This window comes from Mchenga conophoros, linkage group LG20, assembly GCF_057382185.1.
Source record: "Mchenga conophoros isolate Kocher_MC1m ecotype Shallow Benthic linkage group LG20, M_conophoros_male_GT1.1, whole genome shotgun sequence".
In the NCBI taxonomy this organism is placed as follows: Eukaryota; Metazoa; Chordata; class Actinopteri; order Cichliformes; family Cichlidae; genus Mchenga; species Mchenga conophoros.
The window spans coordinates 12989345-13013123 of NC_140545.1; the positions used below are offsets into that span (position 1 = coordinate 12989345).

A 23779-nucleotide genomic window follows, 5' to 3' on the forward strand; every position below is an offset into this window, starting at 1 on the left:
TGCCAAAATCTTTTTGGTTAGAAAAATGCTTCATCTTCAAATCAACCAAGTCAATTTCACCTTCATGAAATTGACTTGGTTGATGTGGTGCAGCTTGCAGGCGCGCCCTGTCCAGGATGTGCTGTGTCTCTGGCCCTGTCCAGTGTCACCTTGGTAGGCTCCAGTGCAAAGTGCATTTTGGGATAATCTCAAGCTTCCCATGACCCTAAACCATAAAAGTGAATATAAAATGAAAGTAATGGAATATAGATGAATGGTCCATCCGCTTTTCTCTTTCCTTACTATTTTCCCTAGTTTTCATTTATAGCAATCTTTCCAGTCATCTCCACTTCCACTGGTATGAAGCCAAATAGCTTTCACTTCTCTCCCTCTCATCGTCTCTTCTGCTTTATCTGCTTTGACCAGTTCCTCCCTCCGCCTTTCTTTTTCAGAAGGCAGGCTGCCTGTATTTCTCTGCTCTGTTTCCCTGTAGTAAATATACTTTAGGACTCTCATGCAGCTCTGCTTGTAATTTATGGGTGTTTACCTGCTATCACACATCAGTGGTTGGCCCTGGGTATGTGTGTGTTTTAGTTTAGGTTTTTTTGTATACGTATAGCAAGCTACCTCTTCTATATGTCTGCTTATGAGCACATCTACAGGTTTTGAGGTGTTTGTGTATTTATGTGTGTGAAAGTGCACCCTGTCCGCTGAATCCTTTAATACCTCCAGACAATCAATAAGCAGAAGAGCAATGCTCAGCCCCTGTCTTCTTTTAAAAGATGCACTCCACCGAGCGGTGCGAGCCAAGAGTCGAGAAGTCAATAAAACAAAGCCGATAGTGCCCTCATTTGTATTTTTTCTTTTTTTGGTTTCTGCTTTCAGCATCTGGTCCTCAGAGTCTGAGTCAGAGTAATATTTAGTGGCTTGTCATTTTGATGTATTCAAATGAATAATTGTTGGCAGTTCTCTGGAAGTGTACAACTATATATTGACAGTTTTCGTTGTTTTTCCTTTTTTTGCAGGGCTGGTGGCAGACAAAGCTGAGGATCAGGGAATGAGGTTATAGAAACGACAGCAGAGACAGGAGGAATAAAGGACGAGGGAAGCCAGTTGCTCGGAAACTCCTCTTTTGCATCTTTTGCACCCCGCGCTCCTCTAAGGCGTTGACTGACCCTGTAAAGGATTACACATTCACACACCCCTCCCCTCTTCACCACCATGTCTTCCCACCTTAACCCTCCCCTTCTCATCCTCCCCATCCTCTTCCTTGTACTTCCTCTCTCCATCGCTTCTACCTCTACTACTCCTTCCGCATCCCCCTTTCTCTCCTTCTCCCCTCCTGAAGGAGGCCTGACACATTTGGTGGTCAACAACAAAACCGGCGAGGTCTACTTGGGTGCCGTCAACTGGATCTATAAGCTCTCCAGCAACCTCACCAAGCTACGAAGCCACGTCACCGGCCCTGTCACAGACAACCCTCGCTGTTACCCTCCACCTGGTGTACAGTCCTGCCCCCACGAGCTGGTGCAGACCTCTAATGTCAATAAACTCCTTCTGCTCGATGCTGCCCACAACCGCTTGATTGCATGTGGAAGTACTTCCCAGGGAATATGCCAGTTCCTGCGTCTGGATGATTTGTTCAAGCTGGGCGAACCCCACCATCGCAAAGAGCATTATCTATCCAGTGTGGCTGAGGCGGGCACCATGTCGGGCGTCGTGATTTCCCCGGATATTTTTGGAGGCGGAGGGAAGCTCTTTGTCGGCACTCCTATCGATGGCAAGTCTGAGTACTTCCCCACGCTGTCTAGCCGCAAGCTGATGTCCAACGAGGAAAACGCTGACATGTTCAGCTTCGTGTACCAGGATGAGTTTGTCTCTTCCCAGCTCAAGATTCCCTCAGACACGCTCTCAAAGTTCCCCGCGTTCGACATTTACTACATCTACGGCTTCAACAGCGAGCAGTTTGTGTACTACCTCACCTTACAGCTCGACACCCAGCTCACTTCCCCAGATGCGGCCAGCGAGCAGTTCTTCACCTCTAAGATCGTCCGCCTGTGTGTTGACGATCCCAAGTTCTACTCCTACGTTGAGTTCCCTATTGGCTGCACCAAGGACGGAGTGGAGTACCGCCTGGTTCAGGATGCTTATTTAGCCCGGCCGGGGAGCCGGTTGGCACGTTCGCTTGGTATTCAGGAGCACGAGGAGGTTCTATTTACTGTGTTTGCGCAGGGTCAGAAGAACAGAGCCAAGCCGCCGAAGGAGTCAGCTTTGTGCTTGTTCACAATGAGGCAGATAAAGGAGAAGATTAAAGAGAGGATTCAGTCGTGCTACAGAGGAGAGGGGAAACTCTCCCTGCCCTGGCTGCTCAACAAGGAGCTGGCCTGCATCAACTCGGTGAGTGTTTGAGACAGTAACTCCCAGAAGTGTTTTCTTTCCTTGTGATCATCCGTACCTGTGTGGATTGTTTCCTCCTATGATTGTGCAACCTTGAATTTAGCATTTTTTAACCCCGGAAAAGGAAAAATTATGTCTTTTTTATTGTTTTTGTGAAGCTTGGTTACAGCTTTTATTTGCTGATAGCCTTTCATTACCTCGCACCTTTCCCAAAGCACTGAAGTGATCACAGATTCAGGTTGTGCCAATACCAGCCGTGTCTGAGAAGGTTCTGTCCAGTCATTGAAGCAATTTTAATAGATTAATTAGAGGTTTTTCATCATCAACACATGATCATAGTGAGGCATCTACTTGGAAAAGTTGGTAGAGCCAACAACCTGAAAACACACCTTTAGTGGGCGTGAGAGAGGTAGGCAGTGAGGTAAACCACTGTAAGCCATGTGAGTAAATAGAGTCTTTAACTTAACAACTCATTATGCATCTATAGTTATTATAAGTGCTTTTGGATTCTTGTTATCGTAGTATTTAAAGTCTCAGTATCATGTCAAAGGGGCCAGGTTACTGCTTTTCCAGAAAAAGGGAGATCCATACTCCTCTCCTCTTCTTAGTGAGAACCAGATATCTACTTAGTGGGTAAAAAAAGAATGTCAGCATATCCTCAGACATGGCAAAGTGATGTTTTCCATTTTGGTTAGGGCAATCAAAGTGTAGGCGCAATTCCACATTTTGTGCCACATGGAATAAATGTTATTATAAGAACAGCATTTTAACATAGTGGGAGAATGTGTTTACATGATCTTTTTAAGAAAGAAGCTGTTTGTTCTAAAGCAGAACATCCAGTCTACCTGCAGCACAGTAGCCAAACTTCCATAAAGTGTCTAATGATCCATGTGAAGGTACCAGATGTGGAACTAAAATACCTAAATTAGAATAAATTGACTTCTGGTTGTCAAGTGCCGAGAGAAGTACCAACACGGGCATGAGCTAGAGGGATCAAAACTTTCATGCATCCCAAATTAGTTTTTAATTTTGTTAAAATGTCCCCATATTTCTTTAGTCTGAGCACACAACAGCTGTCTTGCTGAGATTTTGTGTTGTTGTTTTTTTCTAATAATTTCATCTACAGGTAGTGGATGGCTTGTCTTTGCTCATACTCATAGATGAGCTGGCCTAAGGGTGTCTTAGAGACACAAGTGTGTGTGTGTAAGTGTGTGTGTGCTTCACCTGCTCCTGTCACCCACATGTCACACACACTCACAGCCCAGTATCCTCATGAATAATTCACCTGGTCTCACCTTCTGTTATTTAGTCGGTGCTCCATAACACCCTGCCATAAATCTCTGAACTACTCTCCACCTCTCTGTCTCCATTTCCTCTTCCCCTCTCTGCTATTCCATCTTCTCTTTCGCTCCTACGTCTTCACTCTAGTCCCATCATTAGCATAAGGGCTTCTTTCATTTGCTAACCCCGCTCTCCCTCTGCTTCTTCTTTTACCTTCTTCTTTCTTATTCTGCTCCGCAACTCTTCTTCTTGACCTTTTTTCTTTGTCTTTAATTTTTGACCTGTAACCCCCCCACTTTCCCCTTTTTTTTTTGCAATCTTGTTTCTTTTGGTTGCCTTTAGCTTCTTATGTCTCTTTCCCCTTTTTCTCAAGCCTTTGCTCTTTCACCATCTCTTTCTGCCCTCTCCTTGACTTTCCTCTGAGTGATGAGGTATAGAGTGACTTAGTGTGTAAAGCCAGAGTCTGGATGTGATCTGAAAATACAATGCGGATAGAACAGACGATGCAGCGATAAAGGGGAGGAGAGTGATGAAGAATGACAGAAAGTCGGAGTGGTGGGTTTTATGGAAGGTGGGGGCATGGACTGCTAGGAAGGAAGACAAAAAAGGAGGTAGCAAAGACAGAAGAGAAGGTGTGAAGAAAAGTGTGACCGAAGCCTGGTCGTAGAGGACAGGAATTAATTAAAAAATGTTAGAGATAAAGGAAGGCAGAAGACGTAGAAAGCTAACTAGCAGATCGTTTTAGCTACACTAGCAGCTCTAGATGTGTCAGTCAGTCAGTCCAATTATGGAAAAACTGCTGGATGCATTGCCAAAAAATGTGCAAACCTTTGTGGTCATTCAAGAATATAGTCTTCAGTGATCCTCTGATCTTACTGTAAGCAGATAAAATAAATAAATAAATATATTCATTTAGAATTGGAAGAAAACCTTCATAAACGCCCTGTTGAATTCTTATTCAGTCCCATATTCAGATTAACGCAGACTGCATTCCCATCAGCCCTATCTGTAATTTTTGGGAAAGGTTAATTAGCAGGTATTAGCTAAACATGTTATTCTGCGACTTTTGACATAGTGCACATTATAGGTGGCAATCATTAGCACTGCAAAACTGTTGGCAGTCCCATAAGTATTTTCTGTGCTTTTTGAGAATGGCTAATTAATAACATGTTAAACTGTAATTGCTAACGTGGTCAATTACAAGCATTACTTTTGCAGCATTGTTACAGTAAACATGTAAGCCTGCTGTATTGAGCATTCAGTTGTTGACAGAGGCAGCTGATTAATGTGCCACTTTGCACCCAGAGAAGAAAGGTTACTTAAATATGCTGCACAATGTTAAATTAATGTGTTCATTCTAATAATATTATTAGCAATTTTAGCATTGCACTACCATATTGTGCTTTATTTATGCTAGTACATGTCTGTTTGAGCTGTTGACCATTAAACGAAAATGAGGTCCACAAATGCTAAGAATGGTTCATTTCAGCCATTTCTTGGTGGTTGCTTAACTACTTGGTGACGTTATAAGATACGATGTGTAAGTCAGCTTTTGTAGCGATACATTAGATGTTATTATCATGAAATAAAGATGGGTAGACTGTTTTTATATGGTGCTACAAGGGATACATGCTTCAAACAGCCAATTTTAGCCAATTAATATCTGACTATAATAAAAACATAAACTAGACCTGCAGAAATTTGGGTTTGTGCAGCCACGTTTCTGCATTATTATGTTTTTTGGTCTAGACCCTCGCACTCATGTTGGGTAAAATGTACACGCTTGTGATATGAAAGAATTTCCCTTTACTTGAGCACAATACAGATTTTCAAATATCCCTGTTATGTTGAGCATGTTATAATTGCTCATTGACTTTTCTTCTTTAAAGTGTCACAGCTTGGTGCAAGACAGAAACAACATCTCTGTCACAAGCCCGCTGGTGGTGTGCAAACTGCGCACCTATACAGTAAACTCACAAGGCCATTGTGAGTTTACTGTATAGGTGCGCGATTATGCTAATGAGCATACAGTCACACGATCGTCCTTTATGGCCATCTGTCGTTCTCCCCGCTATCGATCAAGGTTGTGTTGGTGGAGCTCGCTCTGGGATAGCGCTGTGAAAAATTCATCATCTTGTACAGGCATGTTCATAGTTTCCTGATGGGAGCGGTGACAGCTCGTTGCTTTTGCGTGAGTGTCATGTGGAAACTATCAGCACAGGCTCATTTGAAGAGACAAGGTCAGGTTATTCGAACAGTAATCTCTACCTGAACTCTATCAAAGTTAATCACTTTGTCTGACGCGAAATCTTTCTATTAAGCACTTTTTGGGTTATTGTAACAAAAAACAAAAAAACAGGTCACAGTTTTATATGTGCCCAACCTCACACTCTAAAACTTCCAAATTTCCTCTGGCAGCTTAGGTGGTGTAATATAAAAGTTTGGGTAATCATCGGTATGATGTTTGTTTTTCAGAGTCTGTATGATGTAATTTATCCAGTGAGTTGAGAGATTTGGGACTTCCATTAAAGCACAGAGTATAGTGTGCACAGGTAGATCATGAAATCTTTAAGCTAAGAGAGCAACAGGACCAACTGGAGGGAATTTCTGTCCTGTGTTTGTACTCAAACGTCCTGCCACATTTCAGAGAGATTTGTTTGCTCAGTTTGCTTGCCTGCTTGCCCGGGGTCAGTAACGGTAGAATGAACATATAGTATCAGGGAACATAGTTAGGAAAACAGTGATAGGGAAAGTGAGAGATAAACACAACAATGGAGAGACAGATGGACAAAGGTTTCTTAACTCTGCCCAGAACAGTAACAGTGAATGTTATTCCAATTCTTACAATTGCTTAGAAATGATATAAAAAGAGACTTCGTAGTAGTTGAAGCAGGGAAGTGTGATGTGAGGAAATAAAACAGGTGTCAGGTGATGCTCACAGGCTGTCAGCAAAGGTGAAAAACTGTACAATCAATGTTAACCTCTCTGAATGAGCTGGACTCAAAATGTTTACTCCCATTCATTTGAAGCTACAGTGCGTATACCTTTCATCTTTGCCTTGTAGGTGTGATGACATCAAAATGCGGTCAGTATAGAAGTACAAAAGGGCTTAACACACCCACATTTATCAGAATGTAGTTAATGCCGGTCTCTTTGTTGGCAGATCTATTTTTACTCTTCTTCTTGGACGATCAGCCGGCCAGTTCCAAAGACAGATTTACAGCAGCGCCAAACTCTTTCGGTTTTTATGATGATTCCTTTAACTGGACTCTATGGCATGTTCACTTACTTGGAAGTGTCCTTCTATCACTGCGCTGACCTGAGCTTTTCAATCACTGTTTTTTAGCTGAGTTTGTGCTCCTTTGTCCTCATGGTGTCAATTTTTCCACCAGACTGGCTCACTAAAAGTCGAAGCTTTCAGATAGCATCGGTATATTTATGTTACAATCAGCTAAAACCCCCTTGACTACACACCATCCACTATTTAAATAATTATGTGGCTTCCAAAAGCTGCTGGCAGTAGCAGTGATGATTTTGGCATGTCCTTTAAAAGGGTGTCATCCAAACATGTGTTTTAAAGGGCCATTTAGAACTTTTTCTCTTTCTATGAAATTAATATTTTTCAATAAAAATATTTTTATGTTCTATGGCTAATGCTGTATTCACCCAGTTTTTTTTAAAGGGGACCTACTGTGATTTTCTGTTATACTTTGACTTTTAATAAGAGTTTCAAATAATGAGATCAGCTTATGTGCAAGTAATCCCTATACGCTGAAAGGTCAGGCTTCCATTGATCCATTGGGCCACCATTGGATCTGTACGTTAGTGAGAATGGATAATTATGATAAGGTCAACTCCAATCAGAACATTGCTTAAATGTAAAAGGAAGGGAATTCAGATGACTGTTTTCAGAGAGCAGGTCGAGCACGGCCTGGTATAAGAAATGCACAAGAATTATTTTAAACTTTAAATCATGCAACATTATAAGAGTAAAAAGATTTGATTTGTGTGGGTCATCTTCTCCCAGAGCTCTACACCAGATTAGGTGTGTCTGGGATTGCAGGTCTCTCCCCGTGCATCGTGATGTCCGCTTATTATCAGGAAGAGGCCAGCGTTGGTCCTGCGGGAGTTAAACTGAGTGGTGGGTGACCTTCTCTGGCTGTGGGCTGGAGTCCAGCTCCACAGCTCTGCGAGCAGCCCGACCCAGCAACACTACAGCCTTAGCATGACTAATGAGACTGATTCAGGCAGAGAATGGGAGAGATACTATCCTCTGTGTGTATGTATGTGTGTGTGTTTAAGGCTCACTTTATCTCCATTTTTTCTGCCTCTTCCCCACTTTGTATACTTCTCATATGTGTGTGTGTGTGTGCCCACCTCTTATCCTGGCCTCCAAAGAAGCAGGACAAAACAATGGTGAAAACAAACAGAGGAAAATGGCCTGATAATAAGAGCGTGCAAGTGTTCGTGCATGTGAGTCCGCACTGTTTGCACAAAACAAGGTGGACGTCAGTGGGAAAATTGCCTGCAGAGAGCAAGAAGACTCCTCTATTGTTACTGCTCCCTCTCTCTGACTGACTCTGCCTCTATCTTTTCTCCCTCTCTTGCTTGCTCTGTCTCTATTTTTCTGTGAGCATAATAGTGTTTATTAATATTTATCAGTGTTGATCACTGCTGGCCAGGATTATAGTCTATTTCTGTGGCATTTTGTATTCTGTCTTCCAGGCGACTGGTGACTAAGTGCGTGCATATGTATTTGTGTCCATTCACGACTTCATTCTTTCCTGATCTTGCCATTGTGTCTTTAGTCTCATTAGTGATGGGTCTCATCTACATTGCATTACTCTTTGGGCCTGCTGGGTGGGGAATTTGAAGGCTTCAATGGCTGTACTTATATGACCATTTTCTTAATATTTGATGAAGAAGCTTGATCATTTATCTTAAAGTAAAATATACAATTATCAGCGCAAGCACAATGCAGTAGGGGTGAAGTGGGAACTCTAACAGTGGTAGAAGTTCTATTCATTTTAAGCAAATAAGGTTTTCTTTTACTTGGAACATTTTGATTTGGTCCTGGTTAAACAATTAGGTGATGACATTATCTGAATGTTATTAGAAAAGCCTGGAATTCTGTGTACATACGTGAAAAGAGATTACTTCTATGAGTCCCAAAGAAGGCATTTAGCTGAAAAAGAAAGCTTCACTAAGCTAAAAATTCCCTTCTGTGCATTGTTAATAGTGAGTTAAAGCTAAAGAGCTAAGTAGCAATCTGTAATACATACAGCAATCAGAATTTTATTCCCGTTAGTTTATTTTGGATGAATGAGGCAGAATTAAATAACCTTAGTAATTAAAATTAATAATGTATTGTGACACAACTGTTTTCTTATCAATTAGCCTCCAGCTAGTTTAAGCTAATTATCTAACTGGCTCCAAGCTACGCACCATAGAGAGAGTATGCTACTAAACAGCAGTCTGTTGAAGAGCTACGAGACTAGCTAGACTCAACCAAAATGCTCAAAGCACAAAACAAGACACATAAAGATACTCAGTGTTTTTTACAATCGTGTTTATTACTTAGGTTTTCAGGGAGCTTTCAAATGGGAGTTTACAGTGGTGAGAAATACTCATAACACTAGCTGTAGAGTTGTATTAGCTAAATTTTAGAGGTACTTAAAACTAAAATTTTGTTATAATCTACCTTTCAATTGTTGTCAGCCAAATCTGTCCAAGTGTCTTTCGCCTTGACATGTTCAGGACTGAACATGTCAAGGTGCATAGACTGGCATTCGCCTATATCCTGCCTGCATGCCTTATTCATTTTCACCAGCACTTTCGTTCTATATGTTTTCTATCTAACACTCACACCGGATACATTGGACAGTAACTTGAAGTTCAGCATGCAGACTGAAGCAGCCAGGGATTGAACCACCAACCTCCCAATTGATATATGACCTGCCTGACCTACCACCTGAACTACACAGCAAATCCAGCATGTCCAAATTAACACTGTCGGATTTGATTTCAACACTATTAAAGTGTCTATATGGGTCCACACCAGAGAGTGTTAATTTAACTCTTTTTGGAGAGTTGGTACGTTAACTCTGATTTAGTGTTAAACACCAAATCTGTCTGGAGTTGATAATTTAACACTTGGTGTTAAGAGTTTATATATTAACTCTCAAAGAGTATTTTAGTTTAACTACGTAAGAGTTATCTTCTAATTCATTCTAAAAAGCGGGAATTTTACTGCACAAAACTCTGGAGGGATCTTAATGCTAACATAAAACCCAGTCAGGACATCTGCTACTGCTGTTTGCTCTTTTTTTTTTTTTTTTATGGGAGATCATTTTCAGGCTTCAAGTAGCACCATTATAACCAACATTTCACATTCTAGACATTGTTTTTGTGTATTTGACCAAAAAATTTGACTGAAAATTCACATGCAAGCTTTTTTTCAAGGCTGTGGTATTTGCCCGCAAACAATACCTTTCAGCTAGCTAAAACAGAATAATATCACCGAGCAACATGGCTAATGCCTTTCACACAGCTTTGTCTCAACTCCAAAGAGCCACAGACGTAAAAGCTAATAATAATAATTGAAACAATCTTTGAAAAAATGACTTACCAAGCATGGCAAACAACTCAAATATGTAGAGCAAAATGTTCTGAAACGGCTTCACTTCAGCTTTGATTGGAGCCTATGGTGCTGGGGGCGGAGTCTGTGAATTTACTCTATTAGTGTCATAGCCCCTCTAGGAGTTCAGTTAAGAGGTCAAGATTTAATGTTTCCATTGTAACACCTCCAGATTTGACATAGAAACACTCGTTTTTAACACTCGATTTTAACTACTATCATTTTACACCTCAGAGTTACATTAAAAGAATGTGACTCTACTTAGAGTAAAATTAACTCTACTTTTGCAAGAAGACTATTAACACCAAAACATTTAACACTTTTGTTATTTGCTGTGTACAACCACCCCAGAAAGCTTAGACAAAGTCTCATAGTGATAGCAACCACTACAAAGAAAAGTCAAAGGACCAAATTTGTCCAAATGTAACTCGTCAGATGCTTTTCATTGGGAGCTGTTGTAACTGTTGTAGGACTATTGTAGCATAGCTGGAGAGGCTGAACATTTGGCTTTGTGACCGCTGAGTGGAAAAGGAGCAATGTGTGTGATAGTTGATTGCAGTTAGAAACAGCACAGAATTTCATTTTTCTTGTGTTTTCCTTGATGTCTTATGTTTACTGTGGACTTCCTGCTTTCAAGGGATTGGACTAAGAGTCAATTTGTTTGTTGGATGGGTAGGGAAGAAAAAAAAGTCTGACTTTCATTCTGAGTGGCACCCCAGCTTTTGCCAGAAACTACTACACTTAAGAAACTTAAGATTGATGATGGATAAATTATTCAGATTCATGATCTATCACGGTTTCAACTGTAGGTGGTTCACTATTGTCTGCGCTACAAGTGAATAAATGAAATACAGTAATATAGTTCTGCATTATGAGCTGTTCCAAAGTAATGGGGCATAAATGTGTTCTCCCCAAAAAAGAGGCACTCAACCTATGATCTGTACATTGCCTTGCCTTATTTTGCTACTGTTGACACTGTTTCTAGAAGAGCAGGTGATAGCACTGAAAGCAGGCTGTGTTATCTGAGGCTAGAGCGGGAACTTCCCCTTTGTATTAAAAAACTCAAGTTTTTTATGACTCTGCTGGAGACTAAGTGACTTGGAAAGAGATTCTTTTACAGCGCTGTGATAAATACATGCGGCATAGGGGTGAATTGCTGTCAGATGCTGTCTAGAATACAGCCCATTGGGGGGGAAGTACTTTTTGATGAGGTGCACTTTTCTCTCCTGCCTTTTAAAGACGTTTTGATGCATGACACAGCGAAATGTTAGATACCTCGAGGCATTTTAATGAATTCAGCCGTAACACTTCCCCATATGTTTTTGTGTCGTGATATTTTCTGCTCCAGGGTGAGTCACATAAGCCCCCCTCTTCATATTGAAATCTCCTAATTTATATTAATTCAAAACAGGGAAATTCTCCGATCCAGTATGAATGGAATGGTGCCCGTTAACTAAACTTAATGCACAGTGGTGTTCATTGTTAAGTGTACCACATGACAAAGTGGATTAATGGCTGCAGTGGCACTCATGAGAGTGTGAGCTTGTTACGGATTTGGAGTGTTTGGAGCTTGTGACTGCTTAGCCTTAAAGCTGTTTGAGTTGGATCTGAAGTGACCTTTTTCTCAGAAACTCAGCAGCAGATTTCCGAGTTGACGCTGAACAGAAATATCAACAGCGAGAGCGCAGTTTAAGAATCACTTTTTAAAATGAATAGTCCTTCTCTATTAGGCTGAAAAAAAAAAAAGTCTGGAGCTGGTGTAACTTCACCAAATAGAAGAAAAACAATTCTCCTATTAGCTATTTAACTGGGTCAAAAAGTCAACAGCTTCCTCCCCCTTTCACTACGAGCCTCTGGTGGTCGTCCAGGCCACAAATCAATGCAGCACATTCACAAAATGCTGACCTGCAGCATCTAATGAAGAGTGTAATTATTTATTGATGGGCGTTTATGCTTTCTCGTGTTTGCACGGGTTTATCACAGACATCTGTGCACGCATGTGTGTTAGCGCCGCCGTATTCATTAATTAATGCATATTTGTTCCTTCAATTATTCATATACTGTACGTGGAAATGGAAGGGGTATATTCATGCATGTGCAGGTTTACAGCAAATGTGCAGGTTTGTCCCAGCTTCGTTTGGGTTCTCCTGCCAGCTACTCAGCAGGCTCTCCAAGGCGAGATAAAACTTAAAGACGTCCCTTGGCGTCCTCTTTTTTTCAGTCTGGATATGGATACGCATACACAGGTCTGAAATCCATTTTGCCTGCAGCGATTCAGTTTTTACTTTATGTATCTTAAACATTTCACTACCAACATGTCTTAGAGATATGTTTAATTTTTCACTGGAACAATGTGTTGAAGAAAAAAAGGTTGCACGACAACATGGGAACTAATAAGAACTGTTGAACAGCACAAACTTTATAGTCAATAATGAGTCAACTTCTTTCACTCAAATGCGGCTGACATCTGCAGTTTTCTGTGTGTCACGTTTAGCTTTGAGTGGTAGATATCAGGATGAGGCTATGATGCGACATCCGGGCCTCTTTTGACACACCCAACATTTGGGGCTACTCGTGTCAACGCCATCCTATGACTTGTCGGTCACATGAGGCCCACTCAACACCTGCTGTAACCCGTGTCAAGCCCCGGCTCATAACATTTGGGCCACATCTGGTCTGAACAGTAATTGCCAGTCCCGTATCTGAGGCATAAATGCCAGCCGGATCCCAAATTAGGCCCAAATGCATCTGTTTTCTGGGTTTGTTCAAATCGTAGTATGTTTATACTAGATATATAAAATTAATTTACATATATACACTAGGGCAGAGTTAGTACACAGCTAAGGACTGAAACAGTCACTTTTCCCAAATGCATTATTGCATCTTATGTAGCCCCCATTGTATGCAGCATAAAGTGTAATACAGCAATGCTTCAAGTTGAAGAGAAACTCTGATCCTGAATATGATCAGTCTTTAATCACAATTTTAATATGTTTTCCCAAAGAAAACCCATTAAATTATTATTATTTAAATTCCATATATTATTCCCTATATGTCTATAGGTTGTCAATACAGTCAGTCAGAGTAAGAAACATAGTTTTAAATAGCTCCATGTAGCATTATTAGCACTTTAACCTCAAGATCATTCTATTGATCTTGAAGAGGAGGTCAGAGGTCAAATGTGATGTGATATTTTTTTTATCTTTATTTAATCTTTATTTTATCTTTACCAAGAATCATAGCTTCTAAGTTCTAAGGCTTTTTGTCAATTTTTGACCAATAAATAATTAAGTTGACCTTGAAGACCTTTGTGGATGTAAGCCAAATTTTAATAGATTGTTAACATGACCCCACTGTACAGCCCTGCGAAGTTTTATCAGATCATCATCCAAAGATTTTTCGAACTATCGTGTTCACTCATTTTTTTCATTCATTTTGTAAGTCAGCCACTTGTAATCCTGTTAAATTGCACATAGCATGCCATTTGATTTCAGTCTGGTTGCACCGCAGTGTGCATGAATGCGTGGAGTTGAAGCTGAATGCCTGTATTTTCAGCTTGTGTTGCTCTGTGTCACTCTGTGCCTGCCACTCTCACCGTACAGCCCCGTAGTATTTTACAACCTCTCATATTTGGGTGAATTTCTGTAGAGGTCTGTAATAATTGGATTATGGCTGTCAGGGAAGGCTTTAGTTCAGATTACACAGATTTTAGTGTGCAGTGCTCAGATGGACAGAATAGCTTAAAGAGCATCATCTGGCTCATGTTACATAGAAAGTGCATTTTGGCAAATTCACAGATGTGATGTTTGCCTACATTTGGTAAATGTAGGCCAAGAGTAGCAGATGCGTTCTGGAAACCAAAAGTGTTTCTGTATCCATGTATCTGTGTCAGTCTAGACGTCTGTGATGTCCTAATAAAGTTTTCTGGCCCTTAAAATCCTTAAATATTACAGTAGATACCAGCCAGTACTGATCCAACCTGAAACTATATATACCTCAGCACAGCTCGGTACACCTGCCCAGTCTCAAGCTTAAAAATGAGAGAATATAAATATATTATTGTGCTGAAAACCTTTCAAAAATATTGATTATTATCTCACAAATACAGAGAATAGGTGTACCCTACTGATCCAAGCGCTGAAGGTCATGTTTCAAAAGTATTAAGTCGGTGTATTTCATTCCTGAAACTGAAAATTCAGCTGCCTGCACAGAGCATACAAACATCCCACAGAATTTATGCTAATTAGCAGCAGCTGAAATGATCTGCCAGTGGTCCCCGTCTTAAGTGCTTAAAGCATCTCTTTGATTTCAGACTTTAGACAATCTGTATGTTATTTCATTTCAGGTGTGTGGACTTAGTCACTCAAGTTGTTGAGTGAAGCTGCTGTTCTGAAGGAATACAGCTTTGCAACAAAATGCTGATGGCAAGCTCAAAAAAGATGTTGGCATTCAACACTGTATCAACTACAGCAGTTACTCTAAAAGGGGGGAACAAGTACCCCCAACTGTAAGTGATTATTGAATCTAGCACAGCAATGCATTACTGAAAAATGTAATGTGACTACATTAACCCCCAACCCTGACTATAACCGTGAAGATATCCTAGACAGCAAAACTAAAACTAAGAAGGCCTGAGAATATAACATAAGGAAACCAACCGGGAGATACCTGCTTAGGACAAAACTCAAAATGCCATAAAGAATAAACGATAAAGAAAATGTTAAAAAAACGAAATTCAAACGTCCAGGACTGTGACATCAAAAGCAGCTAAGAGACATAGCTTTAAGCGTTGATGTTCAATACAGTAAAACTGTATTAGTTAAAATTCTGAATCTTAATGTAGATGAAGGTAAGTCATGATTACATGTTGTGTTACAGTACAAATTTCACTAATGTGAAGATGAAAATAGACATTTTTCCAGCAGGCAGTGTTGAAAATATGTATGACTGCTGTCAACAAATCTACTGTGCCAAGAAAAAAAAGCCCCGACATGGCAGACTGGAACTTTCCATGTGGAATTAGCTCAGTTGATGGCAGAGGCTATCTGGGGTAAAGCGAGCTGCTGTCCCACTGTGGCACATTAACCTATATGGCCAACTGACACTCAAGTGTTGGATCCTATAGCCCTCTCTTCCCTCAGCCTCTAGGGATTTCTCTGCTTTGTGCGTTTTGTTTTGCTTCACACCTTCATGAATTTATGACCCAGAAAAGTTTCCCAGTGGGGATCAGTTCTTCACAATTGCAGAGACTAACAGGGATTTCAAATGTGCTCCACCTTGTTTTGGAATTCACCAGGGCACCACTTAAAGCAACAGGACCCGCATTCGTGATTCATCCTCTCCGTTTGAAAGTCGGCAATTAAAACTAATTAACCCAAAAGTGTGTTTCAAGGCGTTTTAAAGTACATTGAGTGCCATAAACACTGAACTCGATGAGGCATCCTACATGCGTGCCTCATGTGCAGGAATCCTTGGTGGATTCCTGCACCAAGGAGTGGAAAAATGGAAGAAGGGATGGCTTTAGTAGACAGTGGGTTATTTCCAGAGCTGTTCAGATAATTCCAAATTTACTCTATGGTGTTTTCATACTTGCGCATGTTGTGCAGACGCTGTTTATAAGGGGAATAGAGTGGAAAAATACAATAAAGAAGTGGGAAATTGGGGGTTGATGTGAGCGACAGAGTGCAAAACACGCTGCAGTGTCATGCACAGACAAATACGTCTTCAACAAGTTTACACATTGCAGGTCAGTCAAGTGTTATGTGTTTTTATGTGAGTTATGTTTCAACTCCTTTGACTGTTTTTAGTTGAGACGTTGAGGGTGAAAGAAATCGGGCCAAAACGACAAGAGACGCGCACAAGATTCAAGTTTGGTTGCAGAACAATGAACCAGCAGAGTGCAAGAAAACTGTGCAGAATAAATCTAGCTGTGAAATAAATGTTGATCTCTTGGCATCCCAGCTATTCCGCTGACTCTCACCTCTGAGGCTGAAGTTTCGCTCTCTCTCCCTTTTTCGCCTGCAGCTTTTCGTTCCACCAGAGCACATCTCCATGCTGCCAGGCTCTCCCTACATCCCTCCATTAATACTCCTCATTTCATCCAAGCCAAAACAACAGATGCTGAAATGTCGAAGTGTCTTCCCTCCACCCGTGAACTCACAGAATAGTGGAGGGGGAAAAAAAAAGAAAGCATATTTAATTTTTAAAATTTATTTATTTATATTTCCCACATAAAAAGCCACTGACACCTCGTTCTGGATGTAATAACGAGGATGCCATGTAAATAATCTGCCTTTTTTATTTGTTAAACTAAAGTTAACAGTTCGTTTACACGTTAACATTTTTTTGAACAGTTTTTTCCGTGTTTTTCTCCAGCTGCTGTGTTAGTGTGTAGTGGATAACTCAGCATGGTTTAGTTTGGAGTGCTTTTTGCAAATAATCTGGCAGATAACAGAAATGGTTCTCCCTTTTTTATTTTTCCAAGACTGGCAACATCTATTACAGTGGTATTAATTTGTATTAGTTTCCAGTAGTGAATCGCTGAACCTGAAAGAAAACCTTTAGTGGCCCTTAACTAAACATCTGTGAGTGCTTGTATATACAAAAAAAAGACAAGTGAATTCAGCTTTCTTTTCAATAAATATTTGGGATGGCAGTTATTTTTAAAGCCATGAAGCATCTATATTTACATATATTTACATTTTCACTTACATCTCTCTATTTCTTGGCATTTCTTCCCAAAGGCTACTATAGCAAAATCTGCAAACAGTTCAATTGAATTCATTTCATTTATATAGCACCAAATCCCAACAACCGCTTCCTCAAGGCGCTTTATATTGTAAGATAAAGACCCTAAAATAATACAGGGAAAACCCCAACAATCACACGACCCCCTGTGAGCAAGCACTTGGGAACAGCGGGAACGAAAAACTCCCTTTTATCAGGAAGAAACCTCCAGCAGAACCAGGCTCAAGGAGGGGCGGCCATCTGCTGCGACTGGTTAATGGTGATGGGAGGATGACAGGATAAAACGCATACAGTGGGAGTGAGAGATTAACAATAAGTAAATATTGAATGCAAAGTGTTGCATAAACACACAGAAGTTCCACAGAGGAGAGGCCTGAAAGCTGAGAGGATGTGCTATCCATACACTTTGTGGGTAGAGCGCACAGCTGGATAGCGGCTAGAAAGTGCTACAGTAAATAACGTCTTGATGCCTGCTCAATCATCCAGGTGAGGAAATCCCAAAAGTTGATTCTGTTCATCCGGATGTAGCGTTTTCAGTGGGAGAAACATTTTGACGCTCATTCAAGTGGCGCCTTCAGTCTCCTGTAAATAATATGCATGTAAAATACTAGAATTTCACTCAAAAGAACTGGAGCACAGCCAAGCTAGCCATGTTAGCTAGGCTTTAATAATACCAAAGTTGGAATGAAATATGAGTTATACATATGATTATGATTACCAGTATTATCTTACATTAGATTATATGGGGATTGACTCACTGTTGGAGCTAGCCTCAAGTAGCCGTTCAAGCAACTGAAGTTTTTGTCTGCCCAAAAGGTTGCTGCTTAATTAATCCAGCTCCTTCCCCAAAAGAATACCTTGGTGGGAGATGAATAGAGAGAACTCATTTGTGTCTCTTTTTTATAACTGTTTCATATTGCAGTGTCATGGCTAAATCCCTAAATTAGGTTGTTGTCAGAATACACCATTCAAAAATTCTCAAGGCTGAGCGTCAGCGTTTTGTCAGGGTTTTTGGAACATTGGCACAAAAACTACTTGTGACAAATTAGTCTTTGGTATCTTGTGCTTATCTAATTAGATTAGTTGTTACACCAACTGCAGTAATATTCTGTCTTTATGTGCATGTGACAGCATGCACATGTGTGTGTGGGTGTGAGATGCAGATGCTCGTAGTTCTGTTGCCATTAGAGCAGACTGCTCTGCCAGATGTCTGCACTAAGTCCACTTTGTGTGTGTGTGTGTGTGTGTGTGTGATGGCAAGGAATGTATTGCCTCTGCAAGACAACCACACACACACACACACTATAACACATACAAATGCACATTTAGCTACAAAGGATGTGTGTGTATAGGTTTTGTCTGTGTATTTGTGCATAAACAGGTCAAACATTCAAGTGTTCCAGTCTGTTAGACAGATGTTTAAGATCCCCACTGCACCCCCCCCTCCACTGTCACACGAATACACACTGTCTTTCTCTCTGCTTGTTTGTCATATGCCCTGAAAAACACACACACACACACGCACTCTGACTCATTAACAACCAATTAGAGAGCAGATATTGGCTCAGTGGGGAAACCGAAAGGCCAACCATTGCTGTCCTGCGCTTCCAACGCCAAGTCACAACAAATACCTGGATGTAGGCCAGGGTAGTGTGTGTGTGTGTGTGTGTGTGAGTGTGTGAGTGTTGTTTACTTCTGGTTTCAAAGTTTGGCTGTCGCATCTCATACCCTTTCTTTATTAAAAAAGACAGAGGCACGCTAACCCCGCATAATTAAATGCGTTCTTTTCGCCTCTGCAAGTCTTGTTGTTCATTGCATCAGCCAGCACGTCTCTGTAGTACAACTCTTGCTTCGACATTATCGTTCTCACATGGGAAAGAGGCACGAACTGTGTTTAACATATACATGCAGAAACACACGCACACACTCGCGTGTTCTCCGCGGGATTGGAGCGATGTGTTTATGCCACTGTTGGATGAGGAGATGCTTGAGGCATTAGGCTCTCTGGAGAGCATGTTGACAACATCTTTCTCTGTCTCTCTCTTTCTCCCTTTCAGTTTACCTCAATCACTGTCTCTCACTCGCTCACTTCCTTCCCCTGTCCTCTCGTTGTGATGAGATTTTTTTAGTGCTCCCTTACATCTCTGCAAATGAGTCAAATTGGAAAAAGACAATCTGCTCACAATTTAAGTTGATTAGACGGTTGACTCTTTCACTCTCAGTATGTTACTCAGAGAACTAAAGAGCGTGACAGAGAGTGGGGAGGAGACTAGTGCACATATTTAACACACCATCAGTAAACAAAAAGTTCCCTCACCTTAAACTGATTCTTGGAAGACCGGGAATAGACTATATATAAAAGATGGATGTCGCTTCTGGGGAAGTAAATCCAATTTGAAAGTTCCTCAAAACTGAATTGTTGTAATGGACAGCAGAGGGCAGTCGTGGGGTTGCAAAAAGAAGCCTAAAAATATAGAAGTTAAAGGGAAAACAATACTACAACTCACTTGACCTATGACCTCAAGAAACATTTCTTAAGGACTTCGTCGCTTTAGTCAGTTCAGTGGCAAAAACGCTCAGCTTGACGTTTTGCAACACGACTTCGCTATCCAGCGAGTGAGCTGTGTCCGTTGTTTATTTACAGTCTATGGGAAAAACAATTATCCATGCGCCTGCTTTCAGATTTAGCTTAAAAGGGTCGGCACGTGGCTGAAATTGAGCCAGCTATGTAGACGACACACTCAAATGCTGGTCAACCCAAACAGGCACAAATAGAAAAAACCTGAGCCTAGCGCAGCACATTCCCCCGGCACTTAATGACCAGCTGCGAATAAAAATTTCCTTAGAGTAAATCAATGGAAAGTCATAGCAAAGGAGCTGTTCTCCATGCTTCAGAGGTTGGCTGTAGCTCACCCTGACTGCTGCTTCTCATATATTAGCATTCCAAATCTATAAACAAGCATTTCTCCGAACAGCAAATACTTTTTTTTTTCTCCTCGCAACTTTTGAAAAACCCAGTTTAAAGTTTATTTAACAAAACGTAGTTATTCTGAAGGTAATTTCAGAAACTACTCAGTCTGCTGCACAAGAAAAATATGACTACTTTTTGAACTTGTTTCTTTTTTTCATTCAAACAAAGATTGTTGCCAATTACTACCTAGACAGGAAAGAGAAATGTAATAAGAGTCTTTTTGTTAAGCAGTAGATGGATTTTCTTTTTTTTTTTCATGTAAATTGTTACAAGAGTCTATCAGGAATCTGAAAGTACCATTGGCACAGTAATAAAAGTTGTAAAATGAGTTTTTTAAGAATCCCTATTTTCTCTATAGGAGAGCCGACTGTTTACCACTGCAATGTGAATCTTATTCTAACATGTTTGAGGGAAAAACTTCAGGACAGGCTTCTTCAGGAAGGAGAAAGCACACTGCGCTGATTACGTTGCATATAGTGATCCTGCTACGTCCACTGTGAATTACACGAAACCTGCTGCTGTAGAAGCAGACCTAAAAGAACAAATATACCTACACCCCACGTCAATTTTTGTTCGATCTTCAAAATCGATGTGTTCTAAAGTATGCTTGCCAGATACTTTTCACTATGTGTGACATTGAAATACACATTCTAAATACAAGTATTTACAAATTGAAAGCAGATGCTGCAGCCTTAAGTCTGCAGACAAAGTACTTGTAAGTGAGGAGTCAGGAAAAAAAGGCAAACGACAAACAGAAGTGGAATAGTTGTTTTACGATTTGTGATTGCGTGTGTGTGTGTGTGTTTGTGTGTGTGTGTGTGTGTGTGTGTGTGTGTGTGTGTGTGTGTGTGTGTGTGTGTGTGTGTGTGTGTGTGGTCGGGGGGTGGATGGGTTCACTGTAGCTGTGGTGAAGTTGGTAACATGTTCTTCCCAGTGCTGCATACTTTCGAACCACAGTATGGTCTCTGCTGTTTTTTTCTCTCTCCCTAGTTAATAGGCAGTTTACAGGGCGGGATCTAAACTCTCTCTGTGTCTGTCTTCCTGGCTTTAGGCTCATTAATGGCGACAAGAGTGCTGTTGACCCCTGAGCCGTCCCCCATGTCTCTCCTCCCTATCTCCCCTCTTCTGTCCTTTTCCCCCCTCTCTCCATCTCCTTTCCTTTTCCCCTTATCTCACTTGCCCCACTCTTTCCCTCGTCACCCCATCATCATTCACCCAGCAAGAGTTTGGCAGGGGTCTGTGTGTGTCTATGTGTGTGCGTGTTGCCAGGGGCCAGCGAGTGCCTGTGTACAGCAGAGGTCTTTGGTAAGGACAACACAGGGGACTCTGTCCTTGTCTAACCCCCTGGAAATAGAACAAAGGTGTGTGTGTGGTTGTGTGTAATAATGCTATGTACAGTGTCCCGAGTATGAGCTATAGCTAGTAATATTAATAGCATGGTCAGAGGTCCACCAGGCCAACAGGGACAAGCTATATAGAGCCTATAAACGCACTAATAAAAGACTACAGCAGGTCACCTTATGTTAGGCACAAGTGAAGGATCGTTGCACTGATTTACACAAAGTGTGGTGTAATCGTCCAGGTAGGGATAGCAGATTAAACCTAAATTAACATGAAGTTAAACATGAAAGATCCACTGCATGTATGGAGGACAGTGACGATCTTAAAGTACACATGGGAGTGAAATAAGACACGCAGGAAAAACGCGCAGTATATAATTATAATAATCTGACGTCTGCAGACATAGCAAACATCAGATTATTATGATGGCATATTCAAACTGCTAGCAGCTAATGCTCTTTTAAGTGCATGTAAAACACAGTTCTGTTATAACCGATGCTATAGGAGCACATACAATACTTCCCGAGTGGTCGCTGTTGTTGTGTTTCACCCTTGAAGACACTCTTTTTAAAAAGGCATTTTTTATAAGCTTGGCATCCATCAGCTGCAAAGCAGCACAGTGTTGCTCTTTACTGATAGCTTCTACTGTTAATGTATTGGTGGGTACAAGCAGACGATCATTTAAATATGAACATCAGACTCGTTTCCATCATAACGTGAAGCCATGAAACCCTCATAGTGGACAGACCCTGTAAGCTAGCATTTCTGTTGACCTTTGATTAGTTACAGTTTGAAAAACTGATGATGCACCGACACCCGATACATAACTATATCGATTAAAGAGACTTTTAGCTTAGTATGAATGGAGTCACAGTATGCTCTGTAGCATTAACGACTGAAGTCTAAATAATTAAATGTGTGTGAGGATTTCTCTTTTTCTTCCCTCGTGGTTTTGTATCATGTGCATTATTATGCTTTAATTAGGCTCTTAAGTCACTTTCATATTGGTGGCTGGAAATGCTTCGGCTTCTCCTTAATGAGTAGCTGCGGAGGAATGATAAAGTAGGCAGACTATAGGAATTACATGTCTACAAGGCACACAACAGCTAGCAGATGTCAGGTCTGTGTGAGGCCACATTTGTCTGCAGTGAAAACACGTCGACTGAACGCTCCACTGTGCCTCAATCTGAGCTGTTGACTCTATGGTAATGATGCAAGTCAAGCTAAACATAACAAACCATTAGCGTCCTCAGCATGCCGACAACAGCGCTGTGAAGATGGTGATCTCGCTTCTGTGTGCGCGAGCTTGACAGACACTGGGAATTCATCAGATTAGTTTACAAGTATGGGCCGCCCAGCATAAATAAATCCAGACTAAATGATGATATTATAAGCTGCTATTATAAACAGTTCCTACATGGGCATCAGGTTAAACTTTGGGCTTGCGCGAAAGATAGCTGATGGCTTTAATATGTGTTACTATTTACTAGCACTGCTTCTGACACATAGGTCATTCCTCTGACCCTTTACAAGTGCATTCAGTTAATTATTGTAACAGTGGATCATTGTTCTGATAAAGCTGTTACGGGAAAGAAGGAAGAAAAGGTGGTCTCGAAAAGCTGCAGGCTTGTGAAGGGGGGGGGCATCCTTCAGAGACAGACAAGATTTCCCAAAGGCCAGTTCCTGTGGAAAAGAAAAGCTACGAGGGAAGTATTTGAAGGAAGATAAGGGAAAAGAGACAAGAGGGAAGCAGAGGAGGATAAGCAGGGTGAGGAGAAACTAGAATAGGGGAAAAAGAAAAGAAGAAGTGAAAAAAGGAAGTGAGTGAAAGAAATGAATGGAGGTCTAGTTCTGCTGTCTTTATCAGGGCAAACTGTGTGGCAGAGACCCAAGGCCAGGGTTCACACTGTCACTGAGCCGTGACCGTCTGTGTCCATTCGCTCTTTCTCCTTCTTCCCTCTCCTCCTGCCACTTCCCCCTCTGTCCCCCTCTGTAATTCACTTCTCCTTTTTTAATTTCCTTCTCTCCCGCACCTTCATATCTGTCTTCATCTTCTCTGCATCGCCTCGCTTGCTTTTTTCCTTTTCCCTTTTCTTCATCCTGTTTGTCTCTCTTTGCCCTCTTTTTCTCGCAGAGCAGCTCCAAAATTGAGAACATGTTTATGTAAATCATACAAAAGCCAAAGCTGTTGTGTGTGTCCCTCCCTCTCGCCCTTCTCTCACTCACTTTGTCACTTTGTGTCTTTGTTCACTGAAGTTAAACTTTGCCATGTTTCTGGCTGCCTTTGAAAGTCTGGTAGAAGGCAGACAATGACCGCCACAGGCATTTTTCTCAGCCCCCCTTTTTTCTTTTTTCTTTTTTAACCTCGCTACCTCACACACAAGCGCACGCTCCCTGACAGCTTTGCTGTTTTGGAGGGGTGGGGT

General features: G+C 41.1%; 1 protein-coding gene across 2 annotated transcripts in view; it reads left to right on the forward strand.

The window, feature by feature from the left end:
* LOC146550494 (plexin-A1-like) overlaps positions 1–23779 on the forward strand; it is a 304153-nt gene that overhangs the window by 44219 nt on the left and 236155 nt on the right. The window contains exon 2 of one of the 2 annotated variants that reach the window (XM_085259673.1): positions 1005–2376. In XM_085259673.1, coding sequence (XP_085115799.1) covers positions 1201–2376 — 1176 coding nt within the window. In that variant the 5' untranslated portion in view covers positions 1005–1200. Of the gene's footprint in view, positions 1–681; positions 2377–23779 lie in introns of those variants that run through there. The other variant, XM_085259671.1, reaches the window with a different exon arrangement.